Below are 23,047 nucleotides of genomic sequence, written 5' to 3'. Positions count from 1 at the left end.
AACAGTTACCGTGTACGGTAGCTGCTTCAGTTAGTTAGGATGACAATTTCATTTCTCACATTAAGTGCCTGACTCGTATCAAAATGATTTAAAATGAGTCAGTTTGTAGCAATCTCAGTAGAGATACGATACGATAAGTTAAAACGTTCCCAACACGTAGACTGATAGGAAGTGCTTTATGTAACTCTGAGATAAATATGACGGCTCCGTTACTAAAGAAGCTGTAAGGTGAGCTGCCGGCTATTGGGCAGTCAGTAGGCAGTCACTGCGGTCAGAGACGCAAACATGCGCACTGTAGCGATACTACTGGTCGCTGTCCTCTCTGTGGGAGTCGCAGACTCCGCACCGCGCCCCCAGCTTCTCCAGGTACTTTGACCGACTCGTCGAGCATTTCATCACTAATTTCTTCACCCTTAGTTCCTTTATACTGCATACTTTGCTCCGTATTGGCACTTGTCTGACTGTATTCGTAACCAGAGTCTTGTTAGTTGCGTATTCGCAACTAGTCAGATGAATGTCCTTTACACGTTCTCTTTTTGAGTCATCAGTCTTCTTCTGACTGGTTCGATGCGGCCCGCCACGAATTCCCCTCCTCTGCCAACCTCTTCGTCTCACAGTAGCACTTGCACCTATGTCCTTAATTATTTTCTGGATGTAGTCCAATGCTGTATGCCAAATGTCTTGCGAGTCACGTAATTAGAAACACTTTTAAATCAGAAGATATAGTTGATCTGAAAAGAATCAAGCTTACGAAGTCTCTTGCAGAAGGACATAGCATTTAGCAGGGGATATGCTTGTTTGCAGTAAGTGCGACGTGTCATACTAAGAGCGCTCCAAAATCTCTAGCACTATGGGATATCCTTAAGCTAAACTTAAGGTCTTTTGCAGAAACTTTTGGATATCGTCGGTCAGTTAATAGCAGATGACGACCCTGTTACGGTCGGCTTTGAACTTTTCCAGTGATTCGGAACCGTTACCACTGGTCTGAAATGACATTTTATAGTACAGCTGATGAAATGGTGGTATGACTACCACCAATCGACCGACGATTACAGCCTAACAGCGGCTAAATGACGTCTCTGTGACATTACGTTGTATATGTCAGCAAGAGGCTACGCTCTGTTCACAAAAGCGGGGAACGTGGAAGGGAACATTTCGAGTTTACGGTACTGCTTGTCGTTACTAGTCCATAACCAGTCCATTTGAACTCGCTTGCTATAGAGAAAGCGGCATCTGTGTAGAAATCTCAGCGATCACTTATTGTGGTGCTTACGTGTTGTCTCACTATTTCTCTCTTTTCTTGTTGTACTTGAGATTTTGATAATAGTGTACATGCTTGATACCACAACTTTTGTATTATCTTACCCTAAAGGATTACAGTAAAGACTTTGGTTAACTCACAGAATATTCCAGTTGATGATATTCTTCTCTTTAGATATATTGCTCGATTAATGCAATGAAGAAATTGAATATTCTGTGGAGATTTTGCTGTGGTATTCAATCCGATTATTGGTTTGATGCAGCTCTCCATGCTATTCTATCCTGTGTAGGCTTCCTCATCTCCGTATAACTGCTGCACACTTTGGTCGAATATTGGTATCCCTCTAAAAGTTTTGCACACCACACGTCGTTCCAATACCAAATTGTGATTCCTTAATGCCTTAACATATGTATCAACCATCAATCCTTTCTTTTAGCCAGGTTGTGGATTTAATTTCTTTTCTTCCCCTATGCGATTCAGTATATCCTCATTATTCGATCTGCCCATCTAATCTACAGTGTTCTTCTATAGCATCACGTTTCAATAGCTTCCATTCCATTTATTGAATTCCCTGTTGACTAACCACGTCTCAAACACGTACGAGGCTATTCTCCACACAAATATCTTCCAAAACACTTCCCAACAAATTTTTATTAGATGTTGAGAAATCTCTCTTTTTCTTGCTGTTGTCTGTCTGAATTACGTTGATCTCCCTATAGGGGTTAGAGAGTTATTTTGCTGCTCAAATACCAGTTTCATCTACTACTCTTAGTTTCTCATTTTCTAATCTAGTTCTATAAGCATCATCTGAATCGGTTCGACCACATTTCATTGTCACTGTTTTGTCTTCGTTGCTGTTCATCTTATAGCCTCTCATGAAGACATCATCCACTCTGTTTAACAGAACTTCCAAGTCCTTCAAGACCTTTTCCGTCTCTTGAAGAATTAGTGTCATGGGAAAACCTCAAAATTTCTTCTCCCTTTCCAAATTCTCCCTCCGTTACCTGCACTCTTTGCGCAATACACAGATTGAATAACATTGCAGCCACTTCTCTTTTCTCCACAGGTCAGTTTAATTTCCGTGTAGGCGACGTCTGTTTTTTCCCAAAGACGTGCATACATGTACAGCCTTGCATATCGTCCAACCATTCCTGCCTTGTCATTTTCACTTCCTCATAGTGTCATTTCTTAGACGTCTGTATCCCCTTCTGCCAGCTTCATTTGTTGCGTTTTTATTTTTTATCGGTCCGTCAGTTACTTTCAGTATCTCCTGTCTTATCTGATGATTTTTAGTGCACCTTGTTATTCTGTCAATTTGATACTCTGTTACCTTCACTGTTCTTCGCCTGTGAAAGTTATACAATCGTCCTATCTTGCATTCCTTTTCCATGTATCAGTGAACCGTTCCCTAATGTTGCGTTTGACACTCTCAGCAGGTTTTTGTTCTTTCAGTTCTCACGTCCATACCTTAATTTACTAACTTTTTCTATTTCTGCAGCTTTACTCAGCGGTTCATAATTGAAATTGTGCTCGCAGTTTATATCTGTCCCTGTAAATGTATTGCATTTTAAAATCTGATTTGGAAGTTCTTTCTTACCATTATTTTAGCTATCTGAAATCTTCTTGCATCTCTCGGATTCGTCAACATATACGACCTTGTTTCATGGTTATCTAACGAGAGAACGCCGAAATTTATCACGCGGCTTCCCCTTTCATTCTGTTTCTCCTATCCACGCTCTTCTACTACTTATCCTTCTTTTTCTTTTCGTACTATCGAATTCCATTACCTCATACCAGTTACATTCTTCTGTGGTTTACATTTTTAAATAATTTCCTTTACTGTCGTGTATTCTCATAATCCCTTCATCATTTCCAGAGCTAGTAGGCATATAAATTTGTGCTCTTGTAGTGTGTGGTCTTTGTATCTATCTTAGCTACTGTAATGGATTCACTATACTGTTCGTTGCAGCTTACCCAAATTCCTATTTTATTGTTCATTGCTAGATCTATTCCTGAATTTTTGCTGTTGGATTAAGTGTTGATAATCCTATACTGACCTGACCAGAAGTGTAGCGTGTATTATGTAGTTCATTTTGAATCAGATGCAGAAGTATTAAACAATACTTTAACCTCCAAAAAATTCATAATGGTAGAAATGAAGTGAAACCACGCCTTAGGTATTAATAATTCGTGTATCTTATTCTATATTAAGTGTCAGGAATTATCACCACCCTCTGTTTGACCTTCCACATTCTGTCCTGGATCGTAGTCATTCTAATACGCATGTCGAGTGTCGTCTTTAACAAGCTTTCACTCTATGTGTTTCTCCAATCATAACGACCACGAAACGATGTAACAGTAATGTTTTTTTCCAATATTTGAAAGATATAATGTTACTTTTTATAAAAGAAGTTTGCTCTGCTGGATATGTGGTAAATTTCTAAGCTAGGTTTCTATCAGCCAAATCCCAATGAGATGAAAGTGGATCTTATGAGTTTCCAACAACAAGTGTTTCGGATAGGATTACGTGTTCAGACCAACGCCTCAGAATCAAAGAAAACCTCCAGATAATCTTGGTCGCAAGTGGAGGATTGCAACTATTTTTATTTTTGTTCTAGGTCGAACTTTCAGACATAAACAACTTAGTGTTAATATGTGTATTTGTACACTCCTGGAAATGGAAAAAAGAACACATTGACACCGGTGTGTCAGACCCACCATACTTGCTCCGGACACTGCGAGAGGGCTGTACAAGCAATGATCACACGCACGGCACAGCGGACACACCAGGAACCGCAGTGTTGGCCGTCGAATGGCGCTAGCTGCGCAGCATTTGTGCACCGCCGCCGTCAGTGTCAGCCAGTTTGCCGTGGCATACGGAGCTCCATCGCAGTCTTTAACACTGGTAGCATGCCGCGACAGCGTTGACGTGAACCGTATATGCAGTTGACAGACTTTGAGCGAGGGCGTATAGTGGGCATGCGGGAGGCCGGGTGGACGTACCGCCGAATTGCTCAACACGTGGGGCGTGAGGTCTCCACAGTACATCGATGTTGTCGCCAGTGGTCGGCGGAAGGTGCACGTGCCCGTCGACCTGCGACTGGACCGCAGCGACGCACGGATGCACGCCAAGACCGTAGGATCCTACGCAGTGCCGTAGGGGACCGCACCGCCACTTCCCAGCAAATTAGGGACACTGTTGCTCCTGGGGTATCGGCGAGGACCATTCGCAACTGTCTCCATGAAGCTGGGCTACGGTCCCGCACACCGTTAGGCCGTCTTCCGCTCACGCCCCAACATCGTGCAGCCCGCCTCCAGTGGTGTCGCGACAGGCGTAAATGGAGGGACGAATGGAGACGTGTCGTCTTCAGCGATGAGAGTCGCTTCTGCCTTGGTGCCAATGATGGTCGTATGCGTGTTTGGCGCCGTGCGGGTGAGCGCCACAATCAGGACTGCATACGACCGAGGCACACAGGGCCAACACCCGGCATCATGGTGTGGGGAGCGATCTCCTACACTGGCCATACACCACTGGTGATCGTCGAGGGGACACTGAATAGTGCACGGTACATCCAAACCGTCATCGAACCCATCGTTCTACCATTCCTAGACCGGCAAGGGAACTTGCTGTTCCAACAGGACAATGCACGTCCGCATGTATCCCGTACCACCCAACGTGCTCTAGAAGGTGTAAGTCAACTACCCTGGCCAGCAAGATCTCCGGATCTGTCCCCCATTGAGCATGTTTGGAACTGGATGAAGCGTCGTCTCACGCGGTCTGCACGTCCAGCACGAACGCTGGTCCAACTGAGGCGCCAGGTGGAAATGGCATGGCAAGCCGTTCCACAGGACTACATCCAGCATCTCTACGATCGTCTCCATGGGAGAATAGCAGCCTGCATTGCTGCAAAAGGTGGATATACACTGTACTAGTGCCGACATTGTGCATGCTCTGTTGCCTGTGTCTATGTGCCTGTGGTTCTGTCAGTGTGATCATGTGATGTATCTGACCCCAGGAATGTGTCAATAAAGTTTCCCCTTCCTGGGACAATGAATTCACGGTGTTCTTATTTCAGTTTCCAGGAGTGTATGTTCTAACAGAATCAATTCTTTAACAAGGTCGAGGTGCTTTTTTTTTTTTCGAGCATGTCGTTTCGGATCTCGTCCCGTTGTGAAGCTGTTTTCTTTTCAGTTAGACAAGACGCGAACTGAGTTTCGGACAGGGGATCTACAGTTTTAAAAGGGGAAGGGATTTCCTTCTCCATAATTTGCCTGAAGACTTAGGGACAGATTCTGGAAACTTTGGTAGCAACGGTATTGAATTCTGCTTTACCTGCGACTGTCCAAGTTAATATGCAGATCTTAACCGTCGCATCAGGATCTTGAGTTACGCTTGCACATTTATGTTGTTGTACATAACGTTCACTCTGTTCCAGAGTTCGTCACACGTGGCTCTGTTGCAGGGGGAGGACGTGTTCGTGACGGTGGAGACGGGTGCCCTCAGGGGCGTGGTGGCCACGTCGCTCAATGGCACGCTGTACAACAGGTTCGTCGGCATCCCGTTCGCAACCCCGCCGCTGGGAGACCTCCGCTTCAGGGTGAGTAACCTTGCTGAAATTTAGGGCTCTCTCCGATCGTGTAGGAGACTCTGTAGAGTGTGACACCCTGACTAACAAACAACCAGTACCTTAACTGGATAGAGTGTGACACCCTGACTAACAAAAAACCAGTACCTTAACTGGACTATAACACCGTTTCTCGTGCATTCACGTAAAAATTCTCTTGTAGATTCTTACACCGATTTTAAAGTGTTCAGCAGCCGGAATGCAAGGGCAAACGTTGAAACGAACATATCGAACCCAGTGAATAGCATTAATTAACTGGTAAGTATCACTCATATGTTAAGTATGGATATGTGGTAGTGGTGGTACAGCATTCGTACAGTAAGAGAAAGAAGAGTTTCCGCCACCTGCACGCAATGAAGTAAGTCAGTGGTGAAAGTTCAAAATTTGTCTGGAGTACCGCCACTCAAACCTAGATGCTACACTTCAGTCGAACAGTGATCTTAACGGTCTCTGTCATCCGGAAATGGTTCTAAACGAACTCAAATATTTAACCTCCCACGCGCAATTAGTGTCTCCATCCATTAGCTCTTCTCCTCGTAGAATTCGCTAAGTATTTATACATATACACACCATAAAAAAGTGTTACATCACCCCGGTTCCTAGAACTCCCAAAGACAGACGTTGACTGTGAATATTGTATCACAGACACGGTTCCTTTGACTCTTGCCGGCCAGAGAGGTTCAAAATGGCTCTGAGCGCTATGCAACTTAACTTCTATGGTCATCAGTCGCCTAGAACTTAGAACTAATTAAACCTAACTAACCTAAGGACAGCACACACATCCACGTCCGAGGCAGGATTCGAACCTGCAACCGTAGTGGTCCGGCCAGAGTGGACGAGCGGTTCTAGGCGCTACAGTTTGGAACCGCGCGACCGCTATGGTCGCAGGTTCGAATCCTGCCTCGGGCATGGATGTGTGTGACGTCCTTAGGTTAGTTAGGTTTAAGTAGTTCTAAGTTCTAGGGGACTGATGACCTCAGAAGCTAAATCCCATAGTGCTCAAAGCCATTTGAACCTTTGACTCTTCAGAGATGTCACTAAACCTGCCCAAAGATGAAAACAACCACGCATGAGCAGCGCCTATTAGACGCAGGGGCTCCGACACGCGATCAGTTCCAGTCATTACACTAGAAAGGTGGTACGCGGCTCGTGTTGTCTGTAGTTCAACGATGCCTAGACGATCAACACCGCGGTTCGATCTCGTCCGCATTGTTACTTTGTGCCAGGAAGGGCTCTCAATAAGGGAAATGTCCAGGCGTCTCAGAGTGAACCAAAGCGATGTTCTTCGGACATGGAGGATATACAGAGAGAGACGGAACTGTCGATTACATGCCTTCCTCAGGCCGCACAAGCGCTACATACGCATTATGGCTCGGGGGACCCTTGTCAGCAGCGCCACCATGTTGAATAATGCTTTTCGTGCAGCCACAGGACGTCATGTTACGACTCACACTGTGCGCAATAGGCTGCATGATGTGCAACTTCACTCCCGACGTACATGGCGAGGTCCATCTTTGCAACCACGACACCATGCAGCCCGGTACAGATGGGCCCAACAACATGCCGGATGGACTGATCAGGAGTGGCAACACTCTTCACCGATGAGTGTCCCATATGCCTTCAGCCAGACAATCGCCGGAGACGTGTTTGGAGGCAACCCGGTCAGGCTGAACGTGTTAGACACACTGTCCAGCTAGTGCAGCGAGGTGGAGGTTCCTTGCTGTTTTGGGGGGGGGGGGGGGGGGGCATTATGCGGGGCCAACGTGTGCCACTGGTGGTCGTGGAAGGTGCCGTAACGGCTGTACGATATATGAATGTCATCCTCCGATCGATAGTGCAACCATATCGGCAGCATATTAGCGAAGCATTCGTCTTCATGGACGACAATTTACCACCCCCTCGCCCCATCGTGCACGTCTTGTGAATGATTTCCTTCAGGATGACGACGTCGCTCGACTAGAGTAGCCAGCATGTTCTCCAGACATGAACTCTATCGAACATACCTGGGATAGATTGGAAAGGACTGTTTATGCACGACGAGACCCACCAACCATTCTGAGAGATCTACGCTGAATCGCCGTTGAGGAATGGGACAATCTGGGCCAACAGAGCCTTGATGAACTTGACGATAGTATGCCACTACGAATACAGGCATGCATCAATACAAGAGGACGTGCTACTAGGTATTAGAGGTACCAGTGTGTAATGCAATCTGGACCACTACCTCTGAAGGAGTCGCTGTATGGTGGTACAACATGCGATGTGTGGCTTTTATGAGCAATAAAAAGGGCTAAAATGATGTTTATGTTGATCTCTATTCCAGTTTTCTGTACAGGTTCCAGAACTCTTGGGACCGAGGTGATGCAAAACCTTTTTTAATGTGTGTATATATACATGAGAGCGATGACGGCTGTTGGTGCTTCCAACGTGTCTTCACAATATCTTCCAAACCCTGCAGGACTTGCTGGATGTTACGATCAGTGGGGCTAATGGACGGGGACGCTACTTGTGCGTGGCAGGTTGAGTACGTGAGTTTCACGGTAAACGTGTGTGGATGACCGAGTCGTTTAAGAAAAACATTCTAAGATAAGCGAGCATCTGGGTTCGAATTGCTATTCCGCATAAATTTTCAACCTTAATCACTGATGTATTTCAATGTCTGTAGGTGGTTGAAGTCCTGATTTTATGTAATATAATCACCTGTTGAGACTTTGCCGCTGTTAACTGCAAGCAAATGTTTGGCTTTACAGAAACTACTTTCCAGTTCTGCAGCTCGCAAGATACCGTGTGTGGTGCGCAGTACCTGTCACTTTTGGGGTTGGTGCACGAGAAAATAGATTGTCAATACACCTCTGTGTACACTAGAATCTTCTTTACATTTTCCCTCGTGATGATTGCATGAGATAGATACTTTAATCCTTACTCTAATGGGTATAATATGTTCAATGATTCGGATCTGAACGTGGGATATCGTATTTTGAGAGGAATGCTTGTGGCAATGAACAGCTAGTTTTTTTGTAGCGTTTCGTTTTGAATTTTGTTGAGAATGTTTGTGTCGTTGTGACGCAGTGCGCTTACCTTCGAATATAAGCAGTCCTCTAATGTTGTCGCACCTGAAAATTACAGGCCACTGCCTCGCAGAAATGTTGTACAGGCTAGAAAATAACATCTGATGCAACACCGAGAAACTTTCAAGCAGTTATCGTGACAGGAAAGTCTTAAACGTCAAACCAACTTTCGACACGCATTATAAAATATTTTGTTGACTCCTACTTACATAAAGCAAAATGATTCTTTTAATAATGTAAGAGAAGTCAAAGTTAGTTCGGAACGGTTTAGTCGTTCATTTTTCCCACGAGCTATTCGAGAGTGGAACGGTCGAGAAGTAATCTGAACGTGACTCTTTAAACTCTCTGCCTCACACTTAAGTGAGGATTGCAAACTAATCATTTACATGCAGATTTAGACGTCAGTTTCCTCTCTGTCTTCGGTTAACACTGGTAAGGGACCTGAACCGACGAACAGTTTCTTAGAACAGGTCGAACACTTGCGTATTGCAAGTAACCTCCTATGAATCGAGCACTTTGGTTTGGTAAGTAACCTCTTTTGTAGGTGAATTACACATAATTAGGTTTATTCTAACAAATCTGTCTAGTAACTGCCGTTCCCTCAGGCCCGCCTTTGCTGAAGTGTTATAGCTATGTGCTTATAGGTACTTCACAGTAGTGATTTATTTCTGTGACTGATTACCTAACGACATCTCCTATATTTATCAGTTTACGTCCATGATTTTATGTTTACATATATACTGTATGTACGTCAGAATGTGAATGTTTCTATGTGTGTGTAATTGTGTTGTGGATGAGTTGCTAGTTTCTTCACTAGGTGCCAATTATTAAAACCTAATACTGCAATGCGCATTTACAGTGAGATGCAAAAGTCATGGGATGCCTCTTAATATAGTGTCCAACCTCGTTTTGCCGGGAGTAGTGCAGCAACTCCATATGCGAAGGACCCTACATGTCGTTGGAGGTCACCTGCAGAAACATTGATCCATGCTGCCTCTACAGCCCTCCATTATTGCAAAAGCGTTGCCGTTGCAGGATTTTGTATACGAACTGATCTCTCTAATATGTCCTATAAATGTTCGATGGGATTCATGACGGACCATCTGGGTGGCTAAATCATTCGCCCAAACTGTACAGAATGGTCTTCAAACCGATCGCGAACAATTGTGGTCCGATCACATGGCGCACTATCATCCACAAATACTCAGTAGTTGTTTGGAAACATGACGCCCATGAATGGCTGAAAATGGTCTTAGATTAGTCTAATGTAACCATTTCTAGTCAATGATCCATGTAATCGCCCTGTACACCACTGTGGAGCTTGCACAGTGCCTCGTCGACAATTTGGGTCTATGATTTCATGGGGTCTGCCACTCTCAAATCCTACCATCTGCTCTTACCATCTGAATTCAGGACTCATCTGAATAGACTAAGATTTTCCAGTCGTGTATAGTTGAACCGATATGGTCACGAGCCCAGGAGAGGCTTTCCAGGCTCTTAGCAAAGGCTCTCGAGTCGGTCGTCTGCTGCCATAATCCATTAACGTCAGATTTCACAACACTGTCATAATGGATACGTTCATCGTATATCCCACATTGTTTTCTCCGGCTATTTCACGCAGTGTTACTTGTCTGTTAGCACTGACAGCCGTACGCAAACGCCGCTGCTCCCGGTCATTAACTGAAGGCTGTTGGCCACTGCGTTGTCTTTGGAGAGAGGTTTTTTTTTTCTTTCGTCATCAGTCTACTGACTGGTTTGATGCGGCCCGCCACGAATTCCTTTCCTGTGCTAACCTCTTCATCTCAGAGTAGCACTTGCAACCTACGTCCTCAATTATTTGCTTGAGGTATTCCGATCTCTGTCTTCCTCTACAGTTTTTGCCCTCTACAGCTCCCTCTAGTACCATGGAAGTCATTCCCTCATGTCTTAGCAGATGTCCTATCATCCTGTCCCTTCTCTTTATCAGTGTTTTCCACATATTACTTTCCTCTCCGATTCTGCATAGAACCTCCTCATTCTTTACCTTATCAGTCCACCTAATTTTCAACATTCGTCTGTAGCACCACATCTCAAATGCTTTGATTCTCTTCTGTTCCGGTTTTCCCACAGTCCATGTTTCACTACCATACAATGCTGTACTCCAGACGTACATCCACAGAAATTTCTTCTTCAAATTAAGGCCGGTATTTGATATTAGTAGACTTCTCTTGGCCAGAAATGCCTTTTTTGCCATAGCGAGTCTGCTTTTGATGTCCTCCTTGCTCCGTCCGTCATTCGATATTTTACTGCCTTGGTAGCAGAATTCCTTAAATTCATTGACTTCGTGACCATCAATCCTGATGTTAAGTTTCTCGCTGTGCTCATTTCTACTACTTCTCATTACCTTCGTCTTTCTCCGATTTACTCTCAAACCATACTGTGTACTCATTAGACTGTTCATTCCGTTCAACAGATCATTTAATTCTTCTTCACTTTCACTCAGGATAGCAATGTCATCAGCGAATCGTATCATTGATATCCTTTCACCTTGTATTTTAATTATACTCCTGAACCTTTCTTTTATTTCCATCATTGCTTCCTCAATGTACAGATTGAAGAGTAGGGGCGAAAGGCTACAGCCTTGTCTTACACCCTTCTTAATACGAGCACTTCGTTCTTGATCGTCCACTCTTATTATTCCCTCATGGTTGTTATACATATTGTATATGACCCGTCTCTCCCTATAGCTTACCCCTACTTTTTTCAGAATCTCGAACAACTTGCACCACTTTATATTGTCGAACGCTTTTTCCAGGTCGACAAATCCTATGAAAGTGTCTTGATTTTTCTTTAGCCTTGCTTCCATTATTAGCAGTAACGTCATAATTGCCTCTCTCGTCCCTTTACTTTTCCTAAAGCCAAACTGATCGTCACCTAGCGCATTCTCAATTTTCTTTTCCATTCTTCTGTATATTATTCTTGTAAGCAGCTTCGATGCATGAGCTGTTAAGCTGATTGTGCGATAATTCTCGCACTTGTCAGCTCTTGCCGTCTTCGGAATTGTGTGGAGGATGCTTTTCCGAAAGTCAGATGGTATGTCGCCAGTCTCATATATTCTACACACCAAAGTGAATAGTCGTTTTGTTGCCACTTCCACCAATTATTTTAGAAATTCTGATGGAATATTATCTATCCCTTCTGCCTTATTTGACCGTAAGTCCTCCAAAGCTCTTTTAAATTCCGATTCTAATACTGGATCCCCTACCTCTTCTAAATCGACTCCTCTTTCTTCTTCTATCACATCAGACAAATCTTCACCCTCATAGATGCTTTCAATGTATTCTTTCCACCTATCTGCTCTCTCCTCTGAATTTAAGAGTGGAATTCCCGTTGCACTCTTAATGTTACCACCGTTGCTTTTAATGTCACCAAAGGTTGTTTTGACTTTCCTATATGCTGAGTCTGTCCTTCCGACAATCATATCTTTTTCGATGTCTTCACATTTTTCCTGCAGCCATTTCGTCTTAGCTTCCCTGCACTTCCTATTTATTTCATTCCTCAGCGACTTGTATTTCTGTATTCCTGATTTTCCCGGAACATGTTTGTACTGCCTCCTTTCATCAGTCAACTGAAGTATTTCTTCTGTTACCCATGGTTTCTTCGCAGCTACCTTCTTTGTACCTACGTTTTCCTTCCCAACTTCTGTGATGGCATTTTTAGAGATGTCCATTCCTCTTCAACTGTACTGCCTACTGCGCTATTCCTTATTGCTGTATCTATAGCGTTAGAGAACTTCAAACGTATCTCGTCATTCCTTAGTACTTCCGTATCCCACTTCTTCGCGTATTGATTCTTCCTGACTGATGTCTTGAACTTCAGCCTACTCTTCATCACTACCATATTGTGATCTGAATCTATATCTGCTCCTGGGTACGCCTTACAATCCAGTATCTGATTTCGGAATCTCTGTCTGACCATGATGTAATCTAATTGAAATCTTCCCGTATCTCCCGGCCATTTCCAAGTATACCTTCTCCTCTTGTGATTCTTGAACAGGGTATTCGCTATTACTACCTGAAACTTGTTACAGAACTCAATTAGTCTTTCTCCTCTTTCATCCCTTGTCCCAAGCCCATATTGTCCTGTAACCTTTTCTTCTACTCCTTCCCCTACAACTGCATTCCAGTCGCCCATGACTATTAGATTTTCGTCCCCCTTTACATACTGCATTACCCTTTCAATATCCTCATACACTTTCTCTATCTGTTCATCTTCAGCTTGCGACGTCGGCATGTATACCTGACCTATCGTTGTTGGTGTTGGTCTGCTGTCGATTCTGATTAGAACAACCCTGTCACTGAACTGTTCACAGTAACACACACTCTGCCCTACCTTCCTATTCATAACGAATCCTACGCCTGTTATACCATTTTCTGCTGCTGTTGATATTACCCGATACTCATCTGACCAGAAATCGTTGTCTTCCTTCCACTTCACTTCACTGACCCCTACTTTATCTAGATTGAGCCTTTGCATTTCCCTTTTCAGATTTTCTAGTTTCCCTACCACGTTCAAGCTTCTGACATTCTACGCCCCGACTCGTAGAATGTTATCCTTTCGTTGATTATTCAATCTTTTTCTCATGGTAACCTCCCCCTTGGCAGTCCCCTCCCGGAGATCCGAATGGGGGACTGTTCCGGAATCTTTCGCCAATGGAGAGATCATCATGACACTTCTTCAATTACAGGGCACATGTCCTGTGGATACACGTTACGTGTCTTTAATGCAGTGGTTTCCATTGCCTTCTGCATCCTCATGTCGTTGATCATTGCTGATTCTTCCGCCTGTAGGGGCAATTTCCCACCCCTAGGACAAGAGAGTGCCCTGAACCTCTATCCGCTCCTCCGCCCTCTTTGACAAGGCCGTTGGCAGAATGAGGCTGACTTATTATGCCGGAAGTCTTCGGCCGCCATTGCTGATTGGAGAGAGGTAATGCCTCAAATTTGGTACTGTAGGCACACTATTGGCCTTGTGGATATAAGAGTATTGAATTTCAAAACTGAATGTCCCATGCGTATAGCTCCAACTATCCTTTCGGGAGGATGACGGTTCAATCCCGCGTCCGGCCATCCTGATTTAGGTTTTCTATGATTTCCCTAAATCGCTCCAGGCAAATGCCGCGATGGTTACTTTGAAAGGGCACGTCCGACTTCCTTCCCCGTCCTTCCCTAATTCGATGAGACCGATGATCTCGCTGTTTGGCCTCTTCCCCCAAACAATCCAATCCAATCCAACTGTCATTCCGATTTCTAAGTCTGTTAATCCCTGACGTGCGGCCGTAATCACGTGGTAAACTTTTTCATATTTTCTTTTCATCAGTCTTCTGACCTGTATGCAGCCCGCCACAAATTCCTCTCCTGTGGAAAACTCTTCACCTCGGAGTAGCACTTGCAGGCAACGCCCTCAGTTATTAGCTGGATGTACTCCAATCTCTGTCCTCGTCTACTGTTTTTGCTCCCTGTAGCTCCCTCAAGTATCTTGGGAGCAATTCTCTGATGTCTTAACAGATGTCGTATCATCGTTTCCCTTCTCCTTGTCAGTGTTTACCACATATTCCTTTCTTTTTCGATTCCCCGCAGAACCTCCTCATTGTTAACCTTATCAGTACACCTCATCTCCAACATTCGTGTTTAGCACATTTTCACATAAATCACCTGAGAGCAAATGGCAGCTCCGCTGATGCACTGTCGTTCCATAACTCGTTTACCTGATACTACCGCCATCTGTATATGTGCATATCGCTATCCCGTAACCTGTCACCTCACTGTATTCCTCTCTGTATTCAAATGCCTCTGCTACGAAAATCCTCAGATGGCTAAATACGGTGTCCGTCAGGACGTGGTGTAGTAAAAAATGGATGTAAAAAATTTTAGTGTAAATAAAAGGAAGACATTTTTATGTGACAAAAATGTCACATGTGCACCGAAATGGGTCCATAAAGACTCTGAAGCCATGTTGTTCAGAGACTGTTCGAATCTCCGTGTGATGATTATTGTTCTCAAAATGTTGCTGGATATGTTGTCCATTTACATTGAAGCCGAACTGACACCTGGTTGCTACTGCCTGTCGAATACTTTGCGTTAATATAACGGACGAGATCTCTTACTACTCTAGAAAAATATTCATCACACGATTGTCTGAACACCGTCTCTCAACAGCACTAGCGTCAAAACAATCACGGATTCATAGTGGAGAAACGGTGTACTTGTGACATCTCTGTCACATGAAAAAGTGTCTCCAAAACATTCTAAATTTATTTACAGTTTTTACATCCAATATATCCGCAACTTCAGCTTCTGACCACACCTTTTCTCGAACACTTCCGCAAGGATATACTTTTTTTTCTTTAATGATGTCCCTCCCCCCGCTCCTCCGCCAACCCCCCCCCCCCCCCCCACCCATCCCGCGCCTCCCACTCAGTTCATCATGGACGTTACGCTGGTGGGGTGTGTCTTACGTGCCTCAAAGACACAGCCGTACCGTTGGTGCAATCACAACGGTGGGAAATGTGTTGAGAGGCCAGACAACCGTGAGATTCCTGAAGAGGCGCAGCAGTCTTTTCAGTAGTCGCAAGGGTAATAGTCTCGATGAGTGACTTACATGGCCTTATAAAATCAGCCAGCGGCTGTAAGCACGGGGAAAAACCACAGCCGTTATTTATTCAAAGAGCTTACGGCTCGATACACACTTAAATTATGATGGTATCCTGCTAAATAAACTAATCCAAAAGTAAAATAGTTCCCTGTTCCAATCACCGGGTGGAGACTATTCAGAAGAATGTCATCATCATAAAAAACATAACTGACAGTCTATAGTTCGCAGCGTGGGAAGTTAGATCCATCAATCGGTATGGTAGGTTACAAAATTTAAACAGAGAAATGTATTGGTTGAAATTAGGTGTGGTAGGGTTTAGTGAAGTTCGGTGGCAAAAAGAATATCACCACTGGTCAGGTGAGTATGGCGCTACGAAAACTAAATTAAGTATGGTTGCTGCAGGAGTAGGTCTAATAATGAATAAGAAAATGTTAATGCAGGTAATTTACTATGTGCAGAATAGTGAACGCATTTGGAAATCGATAGTAAGAAAAGGAAAAGAAGAAAAATAATAGAACACTATGAAATGAGGAAAAGGATGAAAGAGGAAGCCAACGGCGGATTTTGGCACAGAATATAATTTAATCATCGTTAATCATCTGTGTAAGAACCATAAAAGAAGGTTGTATACGCAGAAGAAACATGGGGTGACCGAAAGATTTCAGACTGATTATATGACTAAAAGACAGAAGTTTCGGAACCAGATTTTAAATTGTACGACATTTCCAGATGCAGTTATGGACTCTGGTCACAGTTTATAGGCAATGAACTGTAGACTAAAACTAAAGAAACTCCCGAAACTATGAAATTATTAGATGGGACCTGGATAAGTTTAAAGATCCAGATATTGTTGAGAGGTTCAGAGAGAGCAGCTATCGGCCCCAGTTCTCGGCTGATACAGATCCACAGAGCGGAAAGTTAACTGTTTGGCTTTTCCTGTGTTTTCTTTGTAATATAGTTCTTAAATTTCGTGAGTGTTTTTCTGCTTAGGAGGTTTAATCACATGTTTTTGTGAGGCTAAATTCATGAAGTCTGTAGCGCAGTAGTTACTCATCGAACAGCCATCTACATAGCTCATTAACGCTTCAGCGTCCGTTGGTGACAATCAGGTGGGTACAAAGTTGCATATCTGAATTCCGTCTTCTTTTATAGTTTAATTCCTCATTTAGTCAGGATGGTTAGGAGGTTTGCATGCTGTGTGCTGACGCAGGAGGAGTTAGCAACGATTCGCGAACATCTCTATGCGCTTTTGGCTACGGTCAGCCCCTACAGGTTGCGTCCTCGGTGTGTGGCGGCGTTGGAGAATCTGGCGCGTCACATAGGACACCTCGGGTGACGCCTGTTTTTCCCATGGTCTCCGCTGTCGAGGCACTTCCTACTGTATCCCAGGTGGTCGATCAGTCTGCAGGGTGAGTGGCGGGTGGTAATGCGTTCACGTCTCTCGAAACAGGGGGCCTATGTGGTCACTGCTTTGACAGGGTCCGAGTAGATACAAGGAGGGAGGGGTTTAATAGTTATCGGGAACTCCAATGTTATGCACACTATGGAGCCACTTAGACAGCGTTCAGGATTCGAAATAAAGTCGACGTGCACTCGTTACGTCTGCCTTTGCTGACACATCAGAAGGGCAGAAAGTTGCATATCTGTCTGCTATTACAGATTAGTTTCTCAGTTAGCCTAACTAGGATGGTAGGATGTGTGCAGGCTGTGTGCAAACGCAGGGGGAACCGGTAATTCTTTGTGAACAGAAGAACGCGTTTTTGGCTGCAGCCACCTTCAGGCTGCTGCCTCAGGGCGTAGCGGTGGCTGAGAATCTGGTGTGTCCCATATGACATCTTAGGGGTCGCTTTTGTTGCACAGGAGCGCTGCTGCCGAGGCACTTCCTAATGCACCCAACTCAATGAGTGGCGGGTAGTAACAATTTTGCGTTGCTCGAGGCGGAGGACCAATGTGGAGGAGACTGGCCATCTGGTCTTGCCTATTCACCCTGTGAGTGGACATGTAGTCGCTGCTTCAGGAGGAACCGATCAGAGACACAGGGGTGGGGTGGGGGAGGGGGCGGTGGCTTCTAGATATCGGGAGCTCCAAAGCTAGTCGTGTTATGGAGCCCCTCAGACATATAGATTTCAGGGCTGGCAAGGAGGCCAATGTGCACTCGGTATGTCTGCTGGAGGACCTCAACAGAGATGTGGAGGTGACCCTACCTGGAGCTAACGAGCGTGCAGGTTTAGTCGTCTACAGGTTGTGATTCATGTCGACACCAACGACGACTGTCTCATGGGTTCTGAGGCCATCTTCTGTTCACACAGGCGGCTGGAGGGCGTGGTGAAGACAGCAGTCTAGCGTGTGAGGTGCAAGAAGACAAGCAAGGCATGCTTTGCAGCATTGTTCCCAGAGTTGATCGGAGTCCTTTGCTTTGCAGCCGAGTGAAGGGTCTCAGCCAAAGGCTACGAAGATTGTGTGATGTTCTTGGCTGCAGATTTCTAGACCTGCGTTAACGGGTGGGGTTTGTAGGACTCCTCTTGATATGTCAAGGGTGCACTACACGAAGGAAGCAGCTACTTCCTTAGCAGAGTATTTTTGGAATCCATATAGGTGTCTTTAAGGCTAGACGGTAGATTGAGGTACTCTGATGAACACTCATTAGTCGATAGGCAGCAAGGGAAGTCAGACCGCTTTCAGAGTAAAGACGTTTCGACTGTCAAAATTTTATCAATAAACAGGCGACGCATTCGTAGCAAAGTTCCCGAATTTACTGCACTCCAGGACTTATTCTTGGGACCGAGAGCTGGATGAAACCCAAATTTGAAACTTATGAGATATTTAGCGAGTCATGGAACGTATATCTGAAGACCACAGTAAGGGGAATGCAGGTGACAGTAATATTGTGTCTCTTGACATCCAAATGGAGTGCGATACTGAAGTTATCTGGTCGAGTGTAACAGGTGCAGGTGAAAACAAGTTAATTGTTATATTTTTTAACGGCCACCCGATCCAGCTGTAACAGTTCTAGAGCCAATCAAAGGAAGTCTATGGTCAGTAGTACGTAAATACCCAGATCATACAGTACTAGCGGGAGGTGCCTTTAAGCTAACAAGTATGGTCTGGGATTTCTATGGGTTCAGTTTAGGGGGGTACAGACAGAGAGTCGTGCGAAATATTTTTGAACGCGTCTTTTGAAAACTGTCTTGAGCAACTAGCTCGGAAGCACAGACGTAATGTAAATATCTTAGATCTTGTAGCTACAAACAGGCCACATATTATCGACAATGTCGGTATAGAAAAAGGGATTAGCAGTCTTGGTATCATTATAGCAACTATATTTACGAAAGTCAATAAATCAGTCAAGAAGGCTAGGGGAGGTTTTCTGGTAGATATGGCAGATAAGCAGTTGTTATCATCTCACGTGACAGTGAATTGACGTCACTTAGTTCCAGTAAGATGGACGTATAGGAATTATGGGCAATGTTCAAGCAGATTGTTAGCTTTGACCTGTAGCCAAATATGTGAATAAAGGGATGGAAAAGACCCAACGTGGTGTACTAACGAAATTAGGAAGATGCAAGGAAGCACAGGCTGTTGCACTCTCGGTTAAAAGAGAACGCACAAATGACGAGAAGCAAATGTTAGTAGAGATTCATGCGTCTGTGAAAAGATCTATGCATTAAACACACAACAACTACCATCTCCACACATCTGTAAAAGATCTAGCAGAGAACCCTAGAAAATTCTGGTCCTACATAACGTCGCTAAGCAGGTCTAAGGCTTCCATTCAGTCCCTTGTTGACCAGCCTGGTGTGGCAGTTGAAGACAGCAAAAGGAACGTCGAAACTTGAAATTTCTCGTTCAAGAACTCATTCACGCAGGAGAATCGTACAAACGTTCTGTCACTTGACCATCCGACAGACTCCCATATGGACGACTTACTAATAAGCATCATTAGCGTAGGAAACAACTGAAAGATCGGAAAGCGAATTAGTAACTAGGGTCGCTTGGAATCCCAACTCGGTTTTAGAAAGAGTACTCTATGGCACTTGTCCCTTAACTAGCTTTTATTTATCTCAAATCTCTCGCCCAGCACAAAGCCGCAAGCGACAGGAAAAAAAGCGAAGGTGACTCCATTAGGAAAGAAGGGTAAAAGAACGGACCCGAAAATTACAAACCAATATCTCTAACTTCGGTTTGCTGCAGACTCCTTGAACAAATTCTCTGTTCGAATATAATTAATTTTCTTGAGAATAAGAAGCTTATGTCCACGAATCAGCAAGGTTTTAGAAAGCATCGCTCGCGCTAAACTCAGCTTGCCCTTTTCTCACATCTTAGACTGCTAAGTATGGATGAAAGGCAACAGTGCGGATTCCGTATTTCTAGATTTCCGGAAATCATTTTACACGGTGCCCCATTGAAGGCTGTTAACGAAGCTACGAGGATGTGGAATAGTTTCACACATAGGTGAGTGGCTCGAAGACTTTTCAAGTAATAGAACCCAGTATGATGTCCTTGACGGAGAGTGTTCATCAGAGACAAGGGTATCGTCAGGAGTGCCCCAGGAAAGTGTGATAGGAGCGCTGTTGTTCTCTAAACACGTAAATGATTTGGCGGACAGGGTGGGCAGCAATCTTCGGTTGTCTGCTGATGATGCTGTGCTGTACGGTAAGGTCTTCAAGTTGAGTGACCGCAGGAAGATACAAGACGACTTAGGCAAAATTTCAAGTGGTGTGATACATGACAGCTAGATCTAAATGTGGAAAAATGTAAGTTAATGGGAATGCATAGGAAAAACAAAACTGTTTACGGATACAGCATTAGTAGTGCACTGCTAGGCACAGTCACGTCGTTCAAATATCTGGACGCAACTTTGCAAAGTGATATAAAATGGAACGAGCATATGAGGAGTGTGGTAGGGAAGACGAACGGTTGGCTCTGGTTTCTTGGGAGAATTTTAGCAAAGTATGGTTCAACTATAACGGAAACTGCACTAGGCCGGTGGAGTGACCTGGTCTTGAGTACTGCTCGGGTGTCTGGAATCCGTACCAGGTCGGATTGAAGGAGGACATAGAAGCAATTCGGAGGCGGGCTGCTTGAGTTGTTTCCGGTAGATTCGAACAGTATGTAAATGTTGCGGAGATGCTTCGGAAACTCAAGTGGGAATCTCTGGAGGAAATTCGACGTTCTTTCTGAGGAACGCTATTGAGAAAATTTAGAGAACCAGCATTTGAAGTTCACTGCCGAATGATTCTTCTGCCACCAATATACACTCCTGGAAATTGAAATAAGAACACCGTGAATTCATTGTCCCAGGAAGGGGAAACTTTATTGACACATTCCTGGGGTCAGATACATCACATGATCACACTGACAGAACCACAGGCACATAGACACAGGCAACAGAGCATGCACAATGTCGGCATTAGTACAGTGTATATCCACCTTTCGCAGCAATGCAGGCTGCTATTCTCCCATGGAGACGATCGTAGAGATGCTGGATGTAGTCCTGTGGAACGGCTTGCCATGCCATTTCCACCTGGCGCCTCAGTTGGACCAGCGTTCGTGCTGGACGTGCAGACCGCGTGAGACGACGCTTCATCCAGTCCCAAATATGCTCAATGGGGGACAGATCCGGAGATCTTGCTGGCCAGGGTAGTTGACTTACACCTTCTAGAGCACGTTGGGTGGCACGGGATACATGCGGACGTGCATTGTCCTGTTGGAACAGCAAGTTCCCTTGCCGGTCTAGGAATGGTAGAACGATGGGTTCGATGACGGTTTGGATGTACCGTGCACTATTCAGTGTCCCCTCGACGATCACCAGTGGTGTACAGCCAGTGTAGGAGATCGCTCCCCACACCATGATGCCGGGTGTTGGCCCTGTGTGCCTCGGTCGTATGCATTCCTGATTGTGGCGCTCACCTGCACGGCGCCAAACACGCATACGACCATCATTGGCACCAAGGCAGAAGCGACTCTCATCGCTGAAGACGACACGTCTCCATTCGTCCCTCCATTCACGCCTGTCGCAACACCACTGGAGGCGGGCTGCACGATGTTGGGGCGTGAGCGGAAGACGGCCTAACGGTGTGCGGGACCGTAGCCCAGCTTCATGGAGACGGTTGCGAATGGTCCTCGCCGATACCCCAGGAGCAACAGTGTCCCTAATTTGCTGGGAAGTGGCGGTGCGGTCCCCTACGGCACTGCGTAGGATCCTACGGTCTTGGCGTGCATCCGTGCGTCGCTGCGGTCCGGTCCCAGGTCGACGGGCACGTGCACCTTCTGCCGACCACTGGCGACAACATCGATGTACTGTGGAGACCTCACGCCCCACGTGTTGAGCAATTCGGCGGTACGTCCACCCGGCCTCCCGCATGCCCACTATACGCCCTCGCTCAAAGTCCGTCAACTGCACATACGGTTCACGTCCACCAGTGTTAAAGACTGCGATGGAGCTCCGTATGCCACGGCAAACTGGCTGACACTGACGGCGGCGGTGCACAAATGCTGCGCAGCTAGCGCCATTCCACGGCCAACACCGCGGTTCCTGGTGTGTCCGCTGTGCCGCGCGTGTGATCATTGCTTGTACAGCCCTCTCGCAGTGTCCGGAGCAAGTATGGTGGGTCTGACACACCGGTGTCAATGTGTTCTTTTTTCCATTTCCAGGAGTGTACATTGCGCTTAAGGACCACGAAGATAAAATACGGGAAATAGGGGCTTATGCAGAGGCATATAGTCAGCCATTTTTCTATTGCGCGCAGATAAAATACGGAAAATAGGGGCACATGTGGAAGAATATAGTCAGTAATTTTTTTTATTTTCTACTGCAACAGGAAAGGAAATGACTATTAGCGGTACAGGGTAGCCACCGGCACGCACCGTTCGGTGGCTTGCGAAGTATATATGTAGATGTAGACGTAAATTAGGTACCGGCTGACGAAAACAAAGGAAAGGAATACGGAAGAAGTCGAATAGGTAGCTTTGAAGGACGAAATAGTGAAGGAAGCTGAGAAACAAATAGGTAAAAAGACAAGGTCTAGTAGAAATGGTAAGATATCATAAGGGATACTAGATTTAACTGATGAAAGGAATAAAAGCAGAAATGCAGCAAACGAAGCAGGCGAAGGGGAATCCAAAGTCAAAAATGAGATTGACAGAAAACACAAAATGTTTTAGCTGGAATGGCTTGAGGACAAGCGTATGGATATGGATGATCGTATAAATAGATGAGAGTTAGATACTGCCTATAAAAATATTTAAGAGGCATTTTGCGAAAAGAAAAGCAGCAGTATATCAAAAGCTCAGATGCAAAACCAGTGCTAAACAAAGAAAGGAAAATTAAAGTTGGAAGGAGTGTACATATGGGCTGTACAATCGAAATGTACTTGAAGGCAATATTATAGTAGGAAGAGAGGATGTAGACGAAGATAAGAGAGGAGATACACTGCGGAAAGAATCTGACGGAGCATTGA

General features: G+C 45.0%; 1 protein-coding gene across 1 annotated transcript in view; it reads left to right on the top strand.

Annotated features, from left to right (window-relative positions):
* Positions 1-285: 285 nt before the first annotated feature.
* The window catches only part of LOC126412997 (esterase B1-like), an 89,930-nt gene continuing 67,168 nt past the window's right edge, over positions 286-23,047 (top strand). The window contains exons 1-2 of the mRNA XM_050082890.1: positions 286-366; positions 5,698-5,859. Coding sequence (XP_049938847.1) covers positions 286-366; positions 5,698-5,859 — 243 coding nt within the window. The remainder of the gene's footprint in view (positions 367-5,697; positions 5,860-23,047) is intronic.

The sequence above is a fragment of the Schistocerca serialis genome, chromosome 7, assembly GCF_023864345.2.
Source record: "Schistocerca serialis cubense isolate TAMUIC-IGC-003099 chromosome 7, iqSchSeri2.2, whole genome shotgun sequence".
NCBI lineage: Eukaryota > Metazoa > Arthropoda > Insecta > Orthoptera > Acrididae > Schistocerca > Schistocerca serialis.
The sequence above is the reverse complement of the archived record's forward strand: the minus strand, read 5'-3'. Positions and strand labels throughout refer to the sequence as shown.